The sequence below is a fragment of the Macrotis lagotis genome, chromosome 6 (genome assembly GCF_037893015.1).
Source record: "Macrotis lagotis isolate mMagLag1 chromosome 6, bilby.v1.9.chrom.fasta, whole genome shotgun sequence".
Classification (NCBI taxonomy): Eukaryota; Metazoa; Chordata; class Mammalia; order Peramelemorphia; family Peramelidae; genus Macrotis; species Macrotis lagotis.
This window is the reverse complement of record NC_133663.1, coordinates 89,417,521-89,431,416: the sequence shown is the minus strand read 5'-3', so window position 1 is coordinate 89,431,416 and position 13,896 is coordinate 89,417,521. Positions and strand designations below refer to the sequence as shown.

General features: G+C 35.9%; 1 protein-coding gene across 4 annotated transcripts in view; it reads right to left on the bottom strand.

Moving 5' to 3' along the window:
- Window positions 1-380: 380 nt before the first annotated feature.
- The window catches only part of TRAK2 (trafficking kinesin protein 2), a 68,556-nt gene continuing 55,040 nt past the window's right edge, over window positions 381-13,896 (bottom strand). For all 4 annotated transcript variants that reach the window (XM_074191650.1, XM_074191649.1, XM_074191652.1 and 1 more), the window contains 5 exons: window positions 13,619-13,822; window positions 11,905-12,206; window positions 7,261-7,524; window positions 6,535-6,634; window positions 381-2,162 (listed from right to left, as the gene is read on the bottom strand). In XM_074191650.1, the coding sequence (XP_074047751.1) occupies window positions 1,487-2,162; window positions 6,535-6,634; window positions 7,261-7,524; window positions 11,905-12,206; window positions 13,619-13,822 (1,546 nt within the window). In that variant the 3' untranslated portion in view covers window positions 381-1,486. The remainder of the gene's footprint in view (window positions 2,163-6,534; window positions 6,635-7,260; window positions 7,525-11,904; window positions 12,207-13,618; window positions 13,823-13,896) is intronic.

Sequence of the window (13,896 nt, the reverse complement as noted above, 5' to 3'; positions counted from 1 at the left end):
AAAAGGGCAAGAAGTCATTTCTGTTAATCTTTTTTATCAACCATATCTCTTGGGTGGTTCCATTTATTTTCAAACTGTCCTATTTAAATGCTAGTATAATATATGGAGGTACACAAGACATTCAACGGGACTAGGAAAATATGGAATCTGCTTCTTTCTGTCACAACTTCACATTTCATTTTGGTATCTGAAACCCAAAGCAAAGGGTCTGCTGAAGCCAATAGAAATAAAGAGAACCCATTTGGAAGAGTAAAGTCAACCTGTCTCAGTGGGTCTCATTTGATGGAAACATCTCATTCTTGAAGTAAGGGATAGATATCACCAAGCAGACACAGCAGAACAACTCCCTGTTTGGTCTGTTATACTTTGCATTTAGACTGAAAAAAAAAACAGCTCCAAGTAAGCACCAGGGTGTTTCTTCAATTTCTAACAATTCAATGTGCCTGAGAATTTCATTGTGCAAATACAGATATTCTTCCAATAAAAAATATGCATAGCCCACTCTGGAAATACTCCAAAGTTGCAACAAACTTTTATTAAAAAAAAAAATCCCCCAATTCCTATGGATTGCACTTTTTCTTTATGCTCTTCTTAGCCTCCAAGGAGACTGAAGACTTACATAATTATGTCCATATGTCTTGACCATTGCACTCAAAAGGGAATTCTGATAATAGATTTCACTGGCTCCAGTTCACTAAGCTTGCTAAAGTATAAAAAAGAAAATAATAAATCCCTAAGAGCATTGTTTTGTTTTTTGCATAGTACAAAAATACAAAATTTTTAAAAACTATAAAGGTGGCTGCAAATACAAAAGGAATTTGAATAGTGCTTGTGCTCAGTATAATTCCCCTATTTGCTTGGTGGACGTGAGGCAGAAAGAAACATGGACTTATTTGAAAAAAAAAGGTAAATACCTAGTTTTTTGTTTGAACTGTAAAAAATAGAGGATGACAGACTTGCTTAGAACAAAAAGCAAAAAGCAAATGGCAAGAACATATAAAATTCTCATTGCTAATAAATAACAGCCTGGCTTTGCCACTTTAATCCCTGGCTCAGGCACCAGCCTTGAAAAAGAAAAGAATGGATTTCCACAGGACAGTGGAAATTGCTCTCATCCTCTGCCTCTCTTAAGTTGACTTCTCCTGGCTTGTGATTCTCAGCCAGAAAGGGATCAGAAGACTAATTCATAATGCATTTTGGATATGGTCTATTATTAAAGTATTTGACTTTTGCTTTGCCTTTTTTTTTGGTTCAAGTCAAGAAACCCTGAGGCTCCAGGAGATCTTTCTGTCTCTTCCTTTCTAATACTTGCACCCATTCCTTTTGCCTAGCCATTTCTCAGTTATAAATACTCATACCCTAGACCTGAAATTTTCACCACATTCATCTTCATCTTCCTTCCTTTCTCACATCCACAATCCTTCTGCAACTTTCCTTTTCCTTTAGACTACTTGGATCACTAAGAATTTATCCTTCATATGCAAATTCAGTCTTCCTTCAAGACAGCCATTTTGGGGGAAGATGTACAAACTGGGGCTCCAAAGCCACCCATCATTACCGGAAGACTTTGGTTCCTCCTCAGTCCACCCAATAGATTGCTACTTGCATTTAAAAAGGCAGCAGAGTCTGGTCTTCGCAGACCAATTTCTGTTCCTTGACTTTTTGCATTTTCCTTCATCTCATGGGTCTTGATGACCCTGGCTATTCCAAGTCTCTTTAGTCTGTCTACCAAGTTCATCTTCAACTGGCCAATATCTGGAGGGGTCTTTGAAGGCCTCAAGCCATACATCTCCTGTAGGAATGTTTCAGCTGGTCGAGAGGCAAGAAAATTTTCAGAGAGAGATGCTCGGGATTCAAAAGGCAAAGGAGATGGACAAGGTGACTGGGATGGAGAATTTGGTGGGGTAGAGGGAATGACTGGAACTTTAGTGGCTGGCAGGATGAGAGGGTTTTCTGAAATAGGACTATGGTATACTTTAGCAGAGATGCCCCGTTCTTGCAGAAGTTTGGCAAGACTCATGGTACTGCTGCAGGTGGTTGTGGAGTCTCGTCGGCTGCTGACAGATTCTCCGATACTAAGTCTGTAGGACAGGGCTGGGGAATTCATAGCTGGACTTGGTGTACTGCTAGTACTTCCACAGGATAATGATGGGAACTTGGAGCTAAAAAAACAAAGATGTTAATGGTATAATTATTATCATTACTGTCAGTATTAAGCATAAGGATTTTACAGGTGCATCTCATTTAAAACATCTTTCAAGTACAAAAATATGAAATAAAAATAATCACTAATATTCTTTAATGGATTTAAAAGAACAGACAAACCCTGTTCCATGGTTCTAGCTACAAAGAAATATAGGTAGATACTGATATGATATTTTAAAAGTCCAATACAGTATATAAATACTATACATGTTAATGCTAAGAGTATTACAAATAATTTAATATTTAAGTTTTTTCAGTTAAACTTTTAAGCTCAAAAAAACAAAAACTTTTTAAAAATCTGGATGTAAACACCAAGTAAAATGAGCACTTCCATATAAAAAAACAGAAAAAATTTTTCATAAAATTCCCCCCAAAATTAAAATTTCCATTAAAAATGAATTTCTTTATATATATATATAGCTTTTCTTTTCTTTTTATGTATAAAACTAATTCAATATGCAACTTTCAAAGCTTTCCCTATTTTTTCTGTGACTTCTGGTCTTTCTATTGTTCTCTGTTGCACTTAAAAGAATGACTCTGGGGGAGGGAAGGAACCTCATGCTTTAAGATGTGAAACAGATTAAAATACAGTTACTTTAGGACTGGACTTAGTTGAATGGTTTGGGCCAAAGGTGGTCTAATTGTTGCACCTGGGGGATTCTGTGTTTTTAAAACAGATAATGGCATGGAATGCTTATTAAGTTTACTGATGTATTATAACTCAGTGTTGGCTAACTTTCTGGATGAGACACTCAGGATCCAAAAAGATCAACAGGCTGGAAGATTAGGTTGAAACTGAAAAGAAATTTAATAAGGAAAAATGTAAAGTCTTCTACTGAGTTTCCCAAAATCAACTTCACATATGTAAGATGAGGCAGTCATGGTTAGTCAGCCATTTGTCTGAAAATATCTGGGGGTTTAGTAGCCTGCAAGCTCCCAAATGTCAGCCAAGTGTGATCTACAGCTGCATGAAGAGAGGCCAAGTGACCAAGATCAGGGAGGCCCCATTTCTGTCTGTCTGGACCACAACTGGAGTAATAGGCTGCAGCAAGTTCATCAGAGGCCAACATCCTAAAGGAGGATTACTGAAGAATATTTTGGGATGACAAACATGTAAAGAAGGCTGAAGGAAGGGCTAGATAACATCATGGTAATTTTCATGTACTTGAAAGGTTATCATGAAGAGATGGGGGAAAATGTCTAATAATGTGAACTATCCAAGTGGAACAGGTTAGTGAGGAGGTCATGGTTCTTCCTTCACTAAGAAGCCTTAAACCAGGTCAGGTGTATACAACCCCTGGCCCTCAAAGCCCATTCATGTAGCTTTATTACATTTTATTATTATACTCATTCATAATATAAGTTACATTGTAGTCATCAATAAATATTAAATTCTGCATGAGGTCCTTAAAAAGTTTTGTTGGGCAATGTGACCCAAAAGAGCTAAAACAAAACCTGGGGAAAAAACCATGTGACTGACAGGCCCATCCTAGAAGAGATTCTTGTTTAGGCACTGATTAGATTAGATCCAAGATCAAGAGTTCTTAACCTGGGATTTGTGAACTTTTTTTCTTTTTTGGATAACTGAATTCAATAGATTTCCTTTTAAATCCTCTGTATCTATCTAAAGCATTTTAAAACATCATTCTGATAAGGAGTCCCTTACAACACAAAAAAGAACTCAGAGCCCTTGGCCTAGATGATCCCTTCTAACTTTGAGGCTTCCAACACTTAAGAGCTGTGTGGCCCTGGGCAAGTCATTTAATTTGTTTGTCTCACATCTGTAAAAATGGGATAAAAAGAGCCCCACCTCCCAGGGTGGATGTAAAGATCAAATGAGGTAACTGTGTCCTAATGATGGTAAGTGCTCTATAAGCACTTATTATTATCATCATCATCATCATCATATTTGATTATTTTGTAAAAATTGATTTCCTGAACCAAGGAGGAATTTTTAGAAATAAAAGGTATTTCTATGGGAATATAGTTCTAATTTTATGATTAAAAAGTCAATGGGCAAATATTTGCTTTTACAGAAATGTTATTCAATTTTTTCAGAACATTTATTTTCTTTACATGAAATACTCTAATAAAATAAATGTTGCTAATTTTCAATGAATATTTCCTTTCAATAATTAAATACAGTAATAGATAAAATAAAGTTTGATTATTTTTATGCTTTCCATGTAACATCTTCCTTTTTCAAATAATTAAACATTAAAAAAAAAAAAACTTCCATTCCTTCTTAGAGAAGGAATGTATTTGTTTTTAATGGCCTACATGGTAATGCTGAGTAACACTGTTCAGAGCAAAGGATTTCTTTCCAGAAATACAGAACCCAAGCTTATACATATCCTTATATTATACCACTCAAAGGTAGTCTAAGGTTATACTCTATGGATGTATTTTTCAGCTCTGACCTTAGAACTTTGATCCCCATGATAGTGGAGGGTATTAAGTTCAATCATTGGTCCCTGAACAATAGTTAAAAGGAAGGGAAAGGGAAAAAAAGCAATAAACTTATCAGTCATTACAATTGTTTCTTTTTCCAACATTTACTAATTAGAAAAATGCTAGAAGCCACATATGTAAACACATATCCATATGTATATGTATAGACATAATGTCAAATACTTGTGATTTTGTATCCTTAACCCAAGGCATAAGAGTCTTGACTCTGTCTTGGACCACTGCAAAGCTCAGAAAGGATATAGAGAAGAAAAAGATTTTTCTTTGTCAGTTTATTGTAATTTTTAAAAAGTTAATTCTCATTTCAACATAAATGAGCATATTGTTAAGCCATATAACAATTTCAAATTAGAAATCAAAATTAGCAAGGGAATATATACATCAAGTAGTTCTGGGGCAAATAAGATTGTCTTTGAACTTAGGTTTAACTTTCCTAACTACAAAACACATTTTGGATTTTGAATAATTCTGATCAAGGTTTTGATTTATATGGAGATTTTTGTTTTTTAAGAAATAAACTGACAATAATTATCCCAAATCTTGCAGGAGGTGGGAACTTCTAAAGCAAAAGCTTATCTGTTGAATAATTAGATCATTTTGGACTATTTACACAAATCATAAATGTTTCTAAGCCTCACAGATAATTTTGTTAATATTCAATATTTAGATGTTCCCATAAGTACTTTATAGAACCCTTTGACTTTTTTAAAAATATAAAATGTACAAAATCTGTATCTTTTATGTATTCTGTTAAAATATAGTTGCATGAGATTTCTTTTTTTTTAAATTTTAGAAAGGTTTTATTTTCAGTTTTACAATTTTCCCCCAATCTTGCTCCCCACCCCCACCCCCACCCCACAGAAAGCAGTTTGTTAGTCTTTACATCATTCCCATAGTATACATTGATCTAAGTTGAATGCAATGAGAGAAATTATATCCTTAAGGAAGAAACATATAGTATGAGATATTGCATGAGATTTCTTTTGACATATTTCAAAGTAAAATGAAACATTAAAATGAATATAATAGGAACTTTTTAAATACTGATATTCATATTTATGTAGTTTTAAAAAAGGAATACCATGTATTGTTTTATTTATACAATAATTCCATTTGCTAGTTAATGCTAAATTTTTTTAATTTTGATTTTGGATATAGTATTTATCCAAGAATAAATAAAACAAAGATAAAGTTAAAATTTAAAGCTTGTACAGCAATCTGCTACTTTACACTGTCTTTAAAGGACAAAAACTTTCATTATCAGCCTTTTGATAACTTATTTGGCTATATCTGTGTCCCATATCTTCTATTTCCTGACCTCTTCAACACTTACAATGTAAGGAAAAGTTGGTAATGATTAAATTAGGATCCATCAGATATCAAGCATAAATCAATGAATGGGATGATATGAGAAGACAACATTCTGTTTTGACAACAATATTCATTCACAGAAATTGCCAAGAGTTAGAAGGCAGACAAGTTGAAAAATAAGAATTAAAAAGTAGAAAGGTGGTAACAATAAAGGGAAAACAAACTTTCCTTTTTTAGAAAACAATCAAAATGTTGTGAATTGAAACCTTTGGTGAAAGTAGAGAGGAAATGATAAAAACAGTTTGGTAGACCTGGTGGGAAAAAAGTCTCAAGGGTTATCAAAGTTCTGCTTTGAATAGATGTGCTCTAGATTACTGATAGTATTTGGCAAATCAAAAAGGGATAGAAAGTACACTATTAACTATTAATCAGTTGGCTAGAATTGTGCTGATTTTTTTTTTTCAAACTACTTCTGAATTTGTGGATCAGAAGAAAGAAAATATAATCCCTTAATGGAAAAAAAAGTTATCACAGTCTATTAATGCTTACCTTGGGGTTACCTGAGTGATATCAGAGGGATGTAATATCCTACAGGTGGTGAAGGTAAATGTGGAGTTTGTGGATGACAGACATTTTCCTGGATTTGAGGCTGTAACATAGGCAAAAATGCAGATTAGGGCTCCAAATGGGAAACCAAAATATACTCATTTGGTTACACAAAGAGTATGAAGTTACTTTCATCTTTTCTCATAAGAGCTTATATCTCTTATGTTGCTATGCCAAGTGACTACAGGAACTTAATATACATGAAGTTTTATATATGGGTCATAGAACTGACTGGACAGTATATTATTATACCATGTAACAATTTTTAACATGAACTCAAGTCTACATTAGTCTTATTTTATCAGACAGCTGAAGTGAACATGACTGTCTTAGGAACTAGGTTTTATTCTCTAGCTGCAGAAAAATTTACTCTGTACTTTAAATCTTTCTGGATCAAGATTTTTTTTTTGTTTTGTTTTGTTTTTTTTACAAAAGATTACAGATCAGTAAACACAAAACTCACAATGAAAAATAATACATCTTTAAAAACAATAACTCTACTAGTCAAATTACCAATACTATGGTTTGTGTCATTTTTATACTTAAACAGATTAATCTATATCCAGAGAAATTTTAGTAAAGCACCCAAAAAGTCAAGCACTCTGTAATGAAGACTGATGGCTTAGGCCTGCTAAGAATAATTATATTCAATGCAAAGCTCTGCATCACCTTTAAGTGGCACACTTGCTGAAGTAAGAGGTGGCAGGAAGATACTGGCGGGCTTAGACACTGAAGATTTCCCTTCCTCCTGAAAAGGCTGCTGAACCTGAAATGTTATGCCCCCATCTTCATCTTCTTCTAAATCAGAAAGGTGATAAATAGCATCTTCTGGCAATAAAGTAAAGCCTTTTGTAATGACACCTGGCCTTGGATCAAGAATAGTTCCCAGGTTTGGTTGTGCAAGCTGCTGCCAATGATGTAGAGTTTGAGATCCTGAATGGGAAAAGAGAAACTTTTAGGAGTCAATATCTTTTATCTTAGAAGAGAAGTTGGTGGTAAAACCAAACAAATATGGAATAATAAAATTAATTATTTAATGTTAAGTAACATAAAATTCTTAGAAGTGAAACAGAACTATGAGAAAATGCTGAGCAAACAAACCATCCACCACAATAAATCCAAAGAGGATATAAGATCACACAGTGAAGAAAATTGGAAGAGGACAAATTCGGGTATATTTAACATGTAGCTTATAGACACCCCAAACTCTTTCTTGAGCATAATTTACATACTACCAACTACCTATTCCATATTTCAATCACCTTTTGAAATCTGAAGATGATATAAGCAAAAAAAATACTCTTAAACACATTAATATCAGCTCACTGAAGGAAAGTGTGGGCAACTAGGAGGAAGAAATATGAGTCTAGAATTCCTTGTCTTTAATTATAGCTCTGTAATTGTGAAGTCAAAATCAAGTGAATACATTTCCAATCTGAGTGTCTGAGGTGTAAGAGGTAATGAGGTTCAATGGAGGCAGAATATGCCCTTCATATTCTTATCTCAATATCCAATTGTGAAGTATAATTCTGAGAACTCTGGCATTATCTCATTTCATTTCATTCTAAACACCACTCTTCTGATATATACTAGCAGTGATCATATAGAGGCAGAACAGAATCAGAGTTGGAATAGAACTTTTCTACTTCTTTTTCATTGATTGAAGAAATCCCTTTTATATTACTAATGCAGAGGGTTTTCAGGAAAGGGTCTATACAACAAACATTTGAAATCAATTAATTCTGAATGACAAGTATAATTTCCTATGTACTTGCAGACTTTCGTTTTTGTTTTTCGCAAGAAAATCAGGGTTAAATGACTTGTCCAGGGCCATACAAGTAGTAGTAGTGTCAAAATGTCAAACTGGAATTGAACTCAGGTCCTCCTGAATCCAGGGCCAGTGTTCTATCCACTGCACCACCTAGCTGCTCCTGAATTTTCAGACTTCTCTAACACTTTGGCAATGTAATATAATGTTAAGGAAATTACAGTACATGGTTTTAAAAAACACAAGAAAGTCAATCAATTTCAAGGATGGAGGCAGAGGTCATCTTTGCTGGACCTTCATCTAGGTCACATTAGCTAACCATAAGTATGCCCTACATCTCTATCCTGGGTCCTCTTTTCTTCTATGATTTTGCTTGGTGATCTCATTAGTTCCTATGGATTCAGCCATCATCTCCAAACATATGATTCTCAGATCTATTTATCCAGCTCTAACCTCTCTCCTGATGTCCCATCTTATATCTCCAGTTGGATACCTACTTAATTGGATATCTTGAACTGAATGTCTTAGAGACATTGTAAACTCAACATGTTCACAACCAAACTCCTTTCTTGATGAGAATTTCTAGAAAAACAAACCATCCACCACAATAAATTCAAAGAGGATATAACAGTATAGTAAAGGTCACACAATGAAAAAAATTGGAAGAGGACAAATTCAGGTACATTTGACAACTATGGCTAGGGAAGATGACTTAAGCAAGGAATATAAAGAGGCAATAACAAAAGATAAAATAAGTTACTTTAGTAAATAAAATTGAAAAGCATTATGTATAAAATCAATGCAACTTAGGTTACAAAGAGAAGCCACTGATTGGGAAAAAATATGGGATTAATAGCCAAGATATATGGAGAATTAATACAAATAACAAAAAACCAAGAGTCATTCTCCAAAGGATAATTTGTTAAAGCATATGAACAAATAAGTTTTCAAAAGAATTATAAACAAACATATGAAAGACTGTTAAGAGAAATCTAAATAATCATTCTGAAGTTCTACCTCCCCCATCAAACTGGCAAAACTCTCTTAACTGGAAAACTATTCTCAGGACTCATTCTCAATCTTTATCTTTCTGTGGTATCTATTGCTTTGTTTTGATTGCCTCTCTATAGGTCTGATTGTTTCTTGAAGAGCTCTTTTGCTGACCTACTATCTATATCAATCAAACCTGCTAATCGTGGGTGTACGCCAAAGCTTCCAGGTCCTGTATTTTTCTTTTCTCTTTACTATTTTACTTAGTGTCTACAGCAGCTCCCAGGAGTTTAATTATCATCTCTATACATGGAGCTTACAGATGCATCGAGCCAGCCCCAAACCCTTTCTTGAGCATAATTTCTACACTACCAACTACCTATTCCATATTTCAAATTGGATTTCTGATGTAGATATCTCAGTGTGTTTTGTCTCCCTCTCTCAAACCCAAGCTTCTTTCAAACTCAACTTTTACTAACAAGAATACCTTCATCCTTCCAGTCATCCAGACTGGCAACCTGGATGTCATGTGTAACTTAAGTCAGTGGACTCAGTTGTCTTTTCTTACCCTTTCTCCTCCCCATACCACATCTCCCATTTCTCCCCTCCTTTCCATTCCTGGGGTCACCATTCTAATTCATTACCTCTTGTTGGATAAAAATAAAAGATAGCCTCATGATTGGTCTCTCTCCCCTAAAATGTCTCCATGCTCCACCATATTCTCTACAGAACTATATAAGTGAATTTTCTTTAGGTGTACTTCAATTTTAGATTTTTTTTTGCAAGGCAAATGCGCTTAAGTGGCTTGCCCAAGGCCACACAGCTAGGTAATTATTAAGTGTCTGAGGCCAGGGCCGGTGCTCTATCCACTGCACCACCTAGCTCCCTAGGTGTACTTCAATTTAGATTTATTTATTATACCCAATTTACTTCCCTTGTCTTATTTTAGTTTACTGTTTATTCTTATACTCTGTGGTCTAGAAACAGTCCTGCTTGTTGCTCCTCAAACACTTCAAACTACCTTCTACAGCGATGCCTTTGCCCTGGTTGTCTGCTGTACCTAGAATATGTTCAACTCTTCACTTCATTTAAATGTCACAGTAGATGGATCCCTGAACCTGGAGTCAGGAAGACCTGAGTTCCAATCTAGCTAGAAGACTCACTAGTTGTATAACCCTGGGCAAGTCACTTAACTTGTCAGCTTCAGCTTCTTTCATTCCAAAATGGGAGATTATAATGATCAAATGAGATGTTATTTATAAATCCCTTAGCAGAGAAGTTAGCATATAGGAAGATGCTATGTAAATGTCAGCCACTACTTCTACAACTACTTCTTGTGTCCCTTTAAGACTCAACTCAAGGGTCCCTTGAGGCCTTTCCTGATGTTCCAGATGCTAGTTCTTACTACTACTACATAAAACTACTGATGATTTGTTTTGTAATTCTCTATATACCCAAATTTGTTTCCCCTAATCAAATGAAAGTTTCCTGATGGAAGAGACTCCTGAACATTTGTCCCTATCTCTCTAGTGCCTAATATAGTTAGTTACTGGAACACTGTAGGTATTTAATTAATACTTGTTAATAAATTTAAAAAATGAGAAAAGGTAGAAACAGTTTATGTGTTGGAACAATTGTAGAAAGGCAGACTTTCTTGTTGGAGAAGCTATGAATTGGTCTAACTATTCTTAAAAGCAATTTTGAATTTTATATATACACTTTGAGTCAGAATTCATAATGCTCTGCATAAACCCAATGAGATGATGAAGAGTAAGAAAGGTCCTGTGTAAAACTAAAATATTCGCAGAAGCACTTCATATAGTGACAAAGAACTGGAAACAAAGCAAACACTGATTTTGGAGAATAATCCAACAAACTCTAGTACATGAATACAACACAACAGTAGTGTATATCATAAGAAAGAATGACTAATAAGAATTCAGGGAAGCATGGTAAGACATTAATAAATCATAGGACATGCAGTATGTAGAATCAAATAAAACATATGTAACGACCACAATAATGTAAATGTAAATAATGTAAAATAAACAAAAACCCGTCAAATTAAAACAAGCAACTGTGGCCCAGTAAGAGAATAAGAAAATGTTTTTTTTTGCAGACATGGGAGACTAAGGTGATGGAATACTAATACACGTCAGATTTAGTCAATATGTTGGTTAATTTTGCAGAACTCTACCCTCCCCCATTTTTGTTTCTTCATTGTTACAAGGGATGGATCTCAGACTAGGGAAGGAGGAAAGGATATATTAAAAAGTGAAGGTGATGTAGAAACAAAAATCATCAATGAAAATAAGTTAAAAACACATTAGCAAAGGATAAGAACAGAATATTTGCTTCCCTTCACATATACACTTTAAATAGAATCAGAACAGAAGAACTGATCTTCAACAAGTCTCAAGTAGGGACTTGATTCCAGGGTGCTTTTTCAGGGACAGTTCCTTTAATAGCTGAATCATAGTATCAATTCCTAGAGAAAAAAAAAATTGGAAACCCAGAGCTCAGGAAGGTTTCTTCTTCCATCATGGACTGCTCACCTTCAAGGGGTTTGACAATCTGTAGTTTCTCAGGCATAAAAGCCCGAATGCAGCTGGTGCTAGTACTGAGGTCAGTGACCTCTGACTGGTTGGTGCAGAGAGATGCAAAGCTCCCTGTGGGGGTGCTGCAGCCACTGGCCTCTTCCTTCTCATCGGTCAACACATGCATCTTCCGTTCCCACTCCTCAGCAAAGAACTGTTTCTCACTTAAGTAGTTCTGCCGGCGCAGACAAAGGCGGTGCAAAGCTGTAGCTAAGGCACTGTCTCCAGGGGTTCCTGGTAGCCTCAGACTCTGGGAATCCCTGTGGAAAATAACACCACCACTAGTGGCAACCCTGTATGGTTGTTATCACAGAGAGCTTTCACATGCATTGTCAGATTTGGTGAGGATGAGACCTGTTGGATTGAGGTAAGCAGATTTTTGTATTTCTCATTTCCACAGTGCAGGCTGTGGAAGGAGACAATATATGGAATCTAATACTTATTATTTTTTTTAACTTGTTAAAAAGATAAAAAATTTGTTAAAAAGAAGTGTATCCCCTTATACATAATTTTAAATAGAACTGTGCACATATAAGATAGCACTTCTTTACCTAATAGCAGCTAACAACGGTGCTTAAGACATGCCAAGCCCTGTGCCAAACACTTTACAGTAATTATCTCAGTGGATCCTCTCAACAATCCTGCAAGGTAAGGGCTATTATTTTCCCATTTTACAGATGAGGGAACTGAGACATACACAGGATGAGTCACTTAAGTATCTTTTTTTTTTTTTTTTAGGTTTTTGCAAGGCAAATGGGGTTAAGTGGCTTGCCCAAGGCCACATGGCTAGGTAATTATTAAGTGTCTGAGAACGGATTTGAACCCAGGTACTCCTGACTCCAGGGCCAGTGCTTTATTCACTGCGCCACCTAGTGGCCCCCCACTTAAGTATCTTAAGGAAGAATTTGAATGTATGCTTTCCTAATCCCAGGCCTAGCACTCTATCCATTGTGCCACCTAGCAGCCCCTGAGAGGAATATCTTTCATCTTATTTCTGTCTCCAGTTGAGTAGCAATACCTTCTGGGATGGGATCTGCAATTTCAAAGACATAGGGTACTGCCCCCAAGGGAACTCTTCTTCCCAATGGAGAGCAGGAGCTACTCCACACTTAAGAATCTTTAAAGGTTTGCCCTTGGGCAAAGGGGGTGAACTGGTTCTGGGTCCCACAACCAGTATCATTATAAGCAGGTCTTGAGCCTAGGTCTTTTAGAAACCAAAGCTGGTTTCCCATCTCCTATGAGCACAGACTTCTATCATTCAGTTTCATTGGCTGATTTAAGTTTTATAAGTGTAGCCAACAAATTTTAACTCTTGGGCCATAATCACCCATGGATACTTTAGGATAATAAAAAGAAATTTATATTAATAAAATGATATGGGGGCTGCTAGGTGGTGCAATGGATAGAGCACTGGCTCTGGAGTCAGGAGTACCTGGGTTCAAATCCGGTCTCAGACACTTAATAATTACTTAGCTGTGTGGCCTTGGGCAAGCCACTTAACCCCAGTGCATTGCAAAAACTAAAAAAAAAAAAATGATATGAATAAATGCAGTAATGATTTTGAAACAATCATGGAAATCTGCCTATCTCTATTGAGTTCTGAATAAGTGACTGCAGCCATGGAAATGCCACAAGAAATGTAGAAATCAAAGCAACAACTCAAATTCCTTACTGAGATGCATCATCCACGCTGCCCCTTGGGGTCAGGGCACTGCTGCCCTCTGTACGCTGAACATCAGGCTGGTAAAGTTTTGCTGTCATGATGACACTTGAACGATTAGACCCCGGAATTGGAAGCAGAGCAGGAAATGATGTCGAACGGCAGCGTGCATCATTAGCCACCTTGACAGTGTCAAACACTCGCTTCTGCTGCTCTCTGTTAGGGAAGAAAATGAGGTCATCTGCCTCTGGCTGGAGAATGGGAAGGGGACAAGTGATGAAGGCATAATC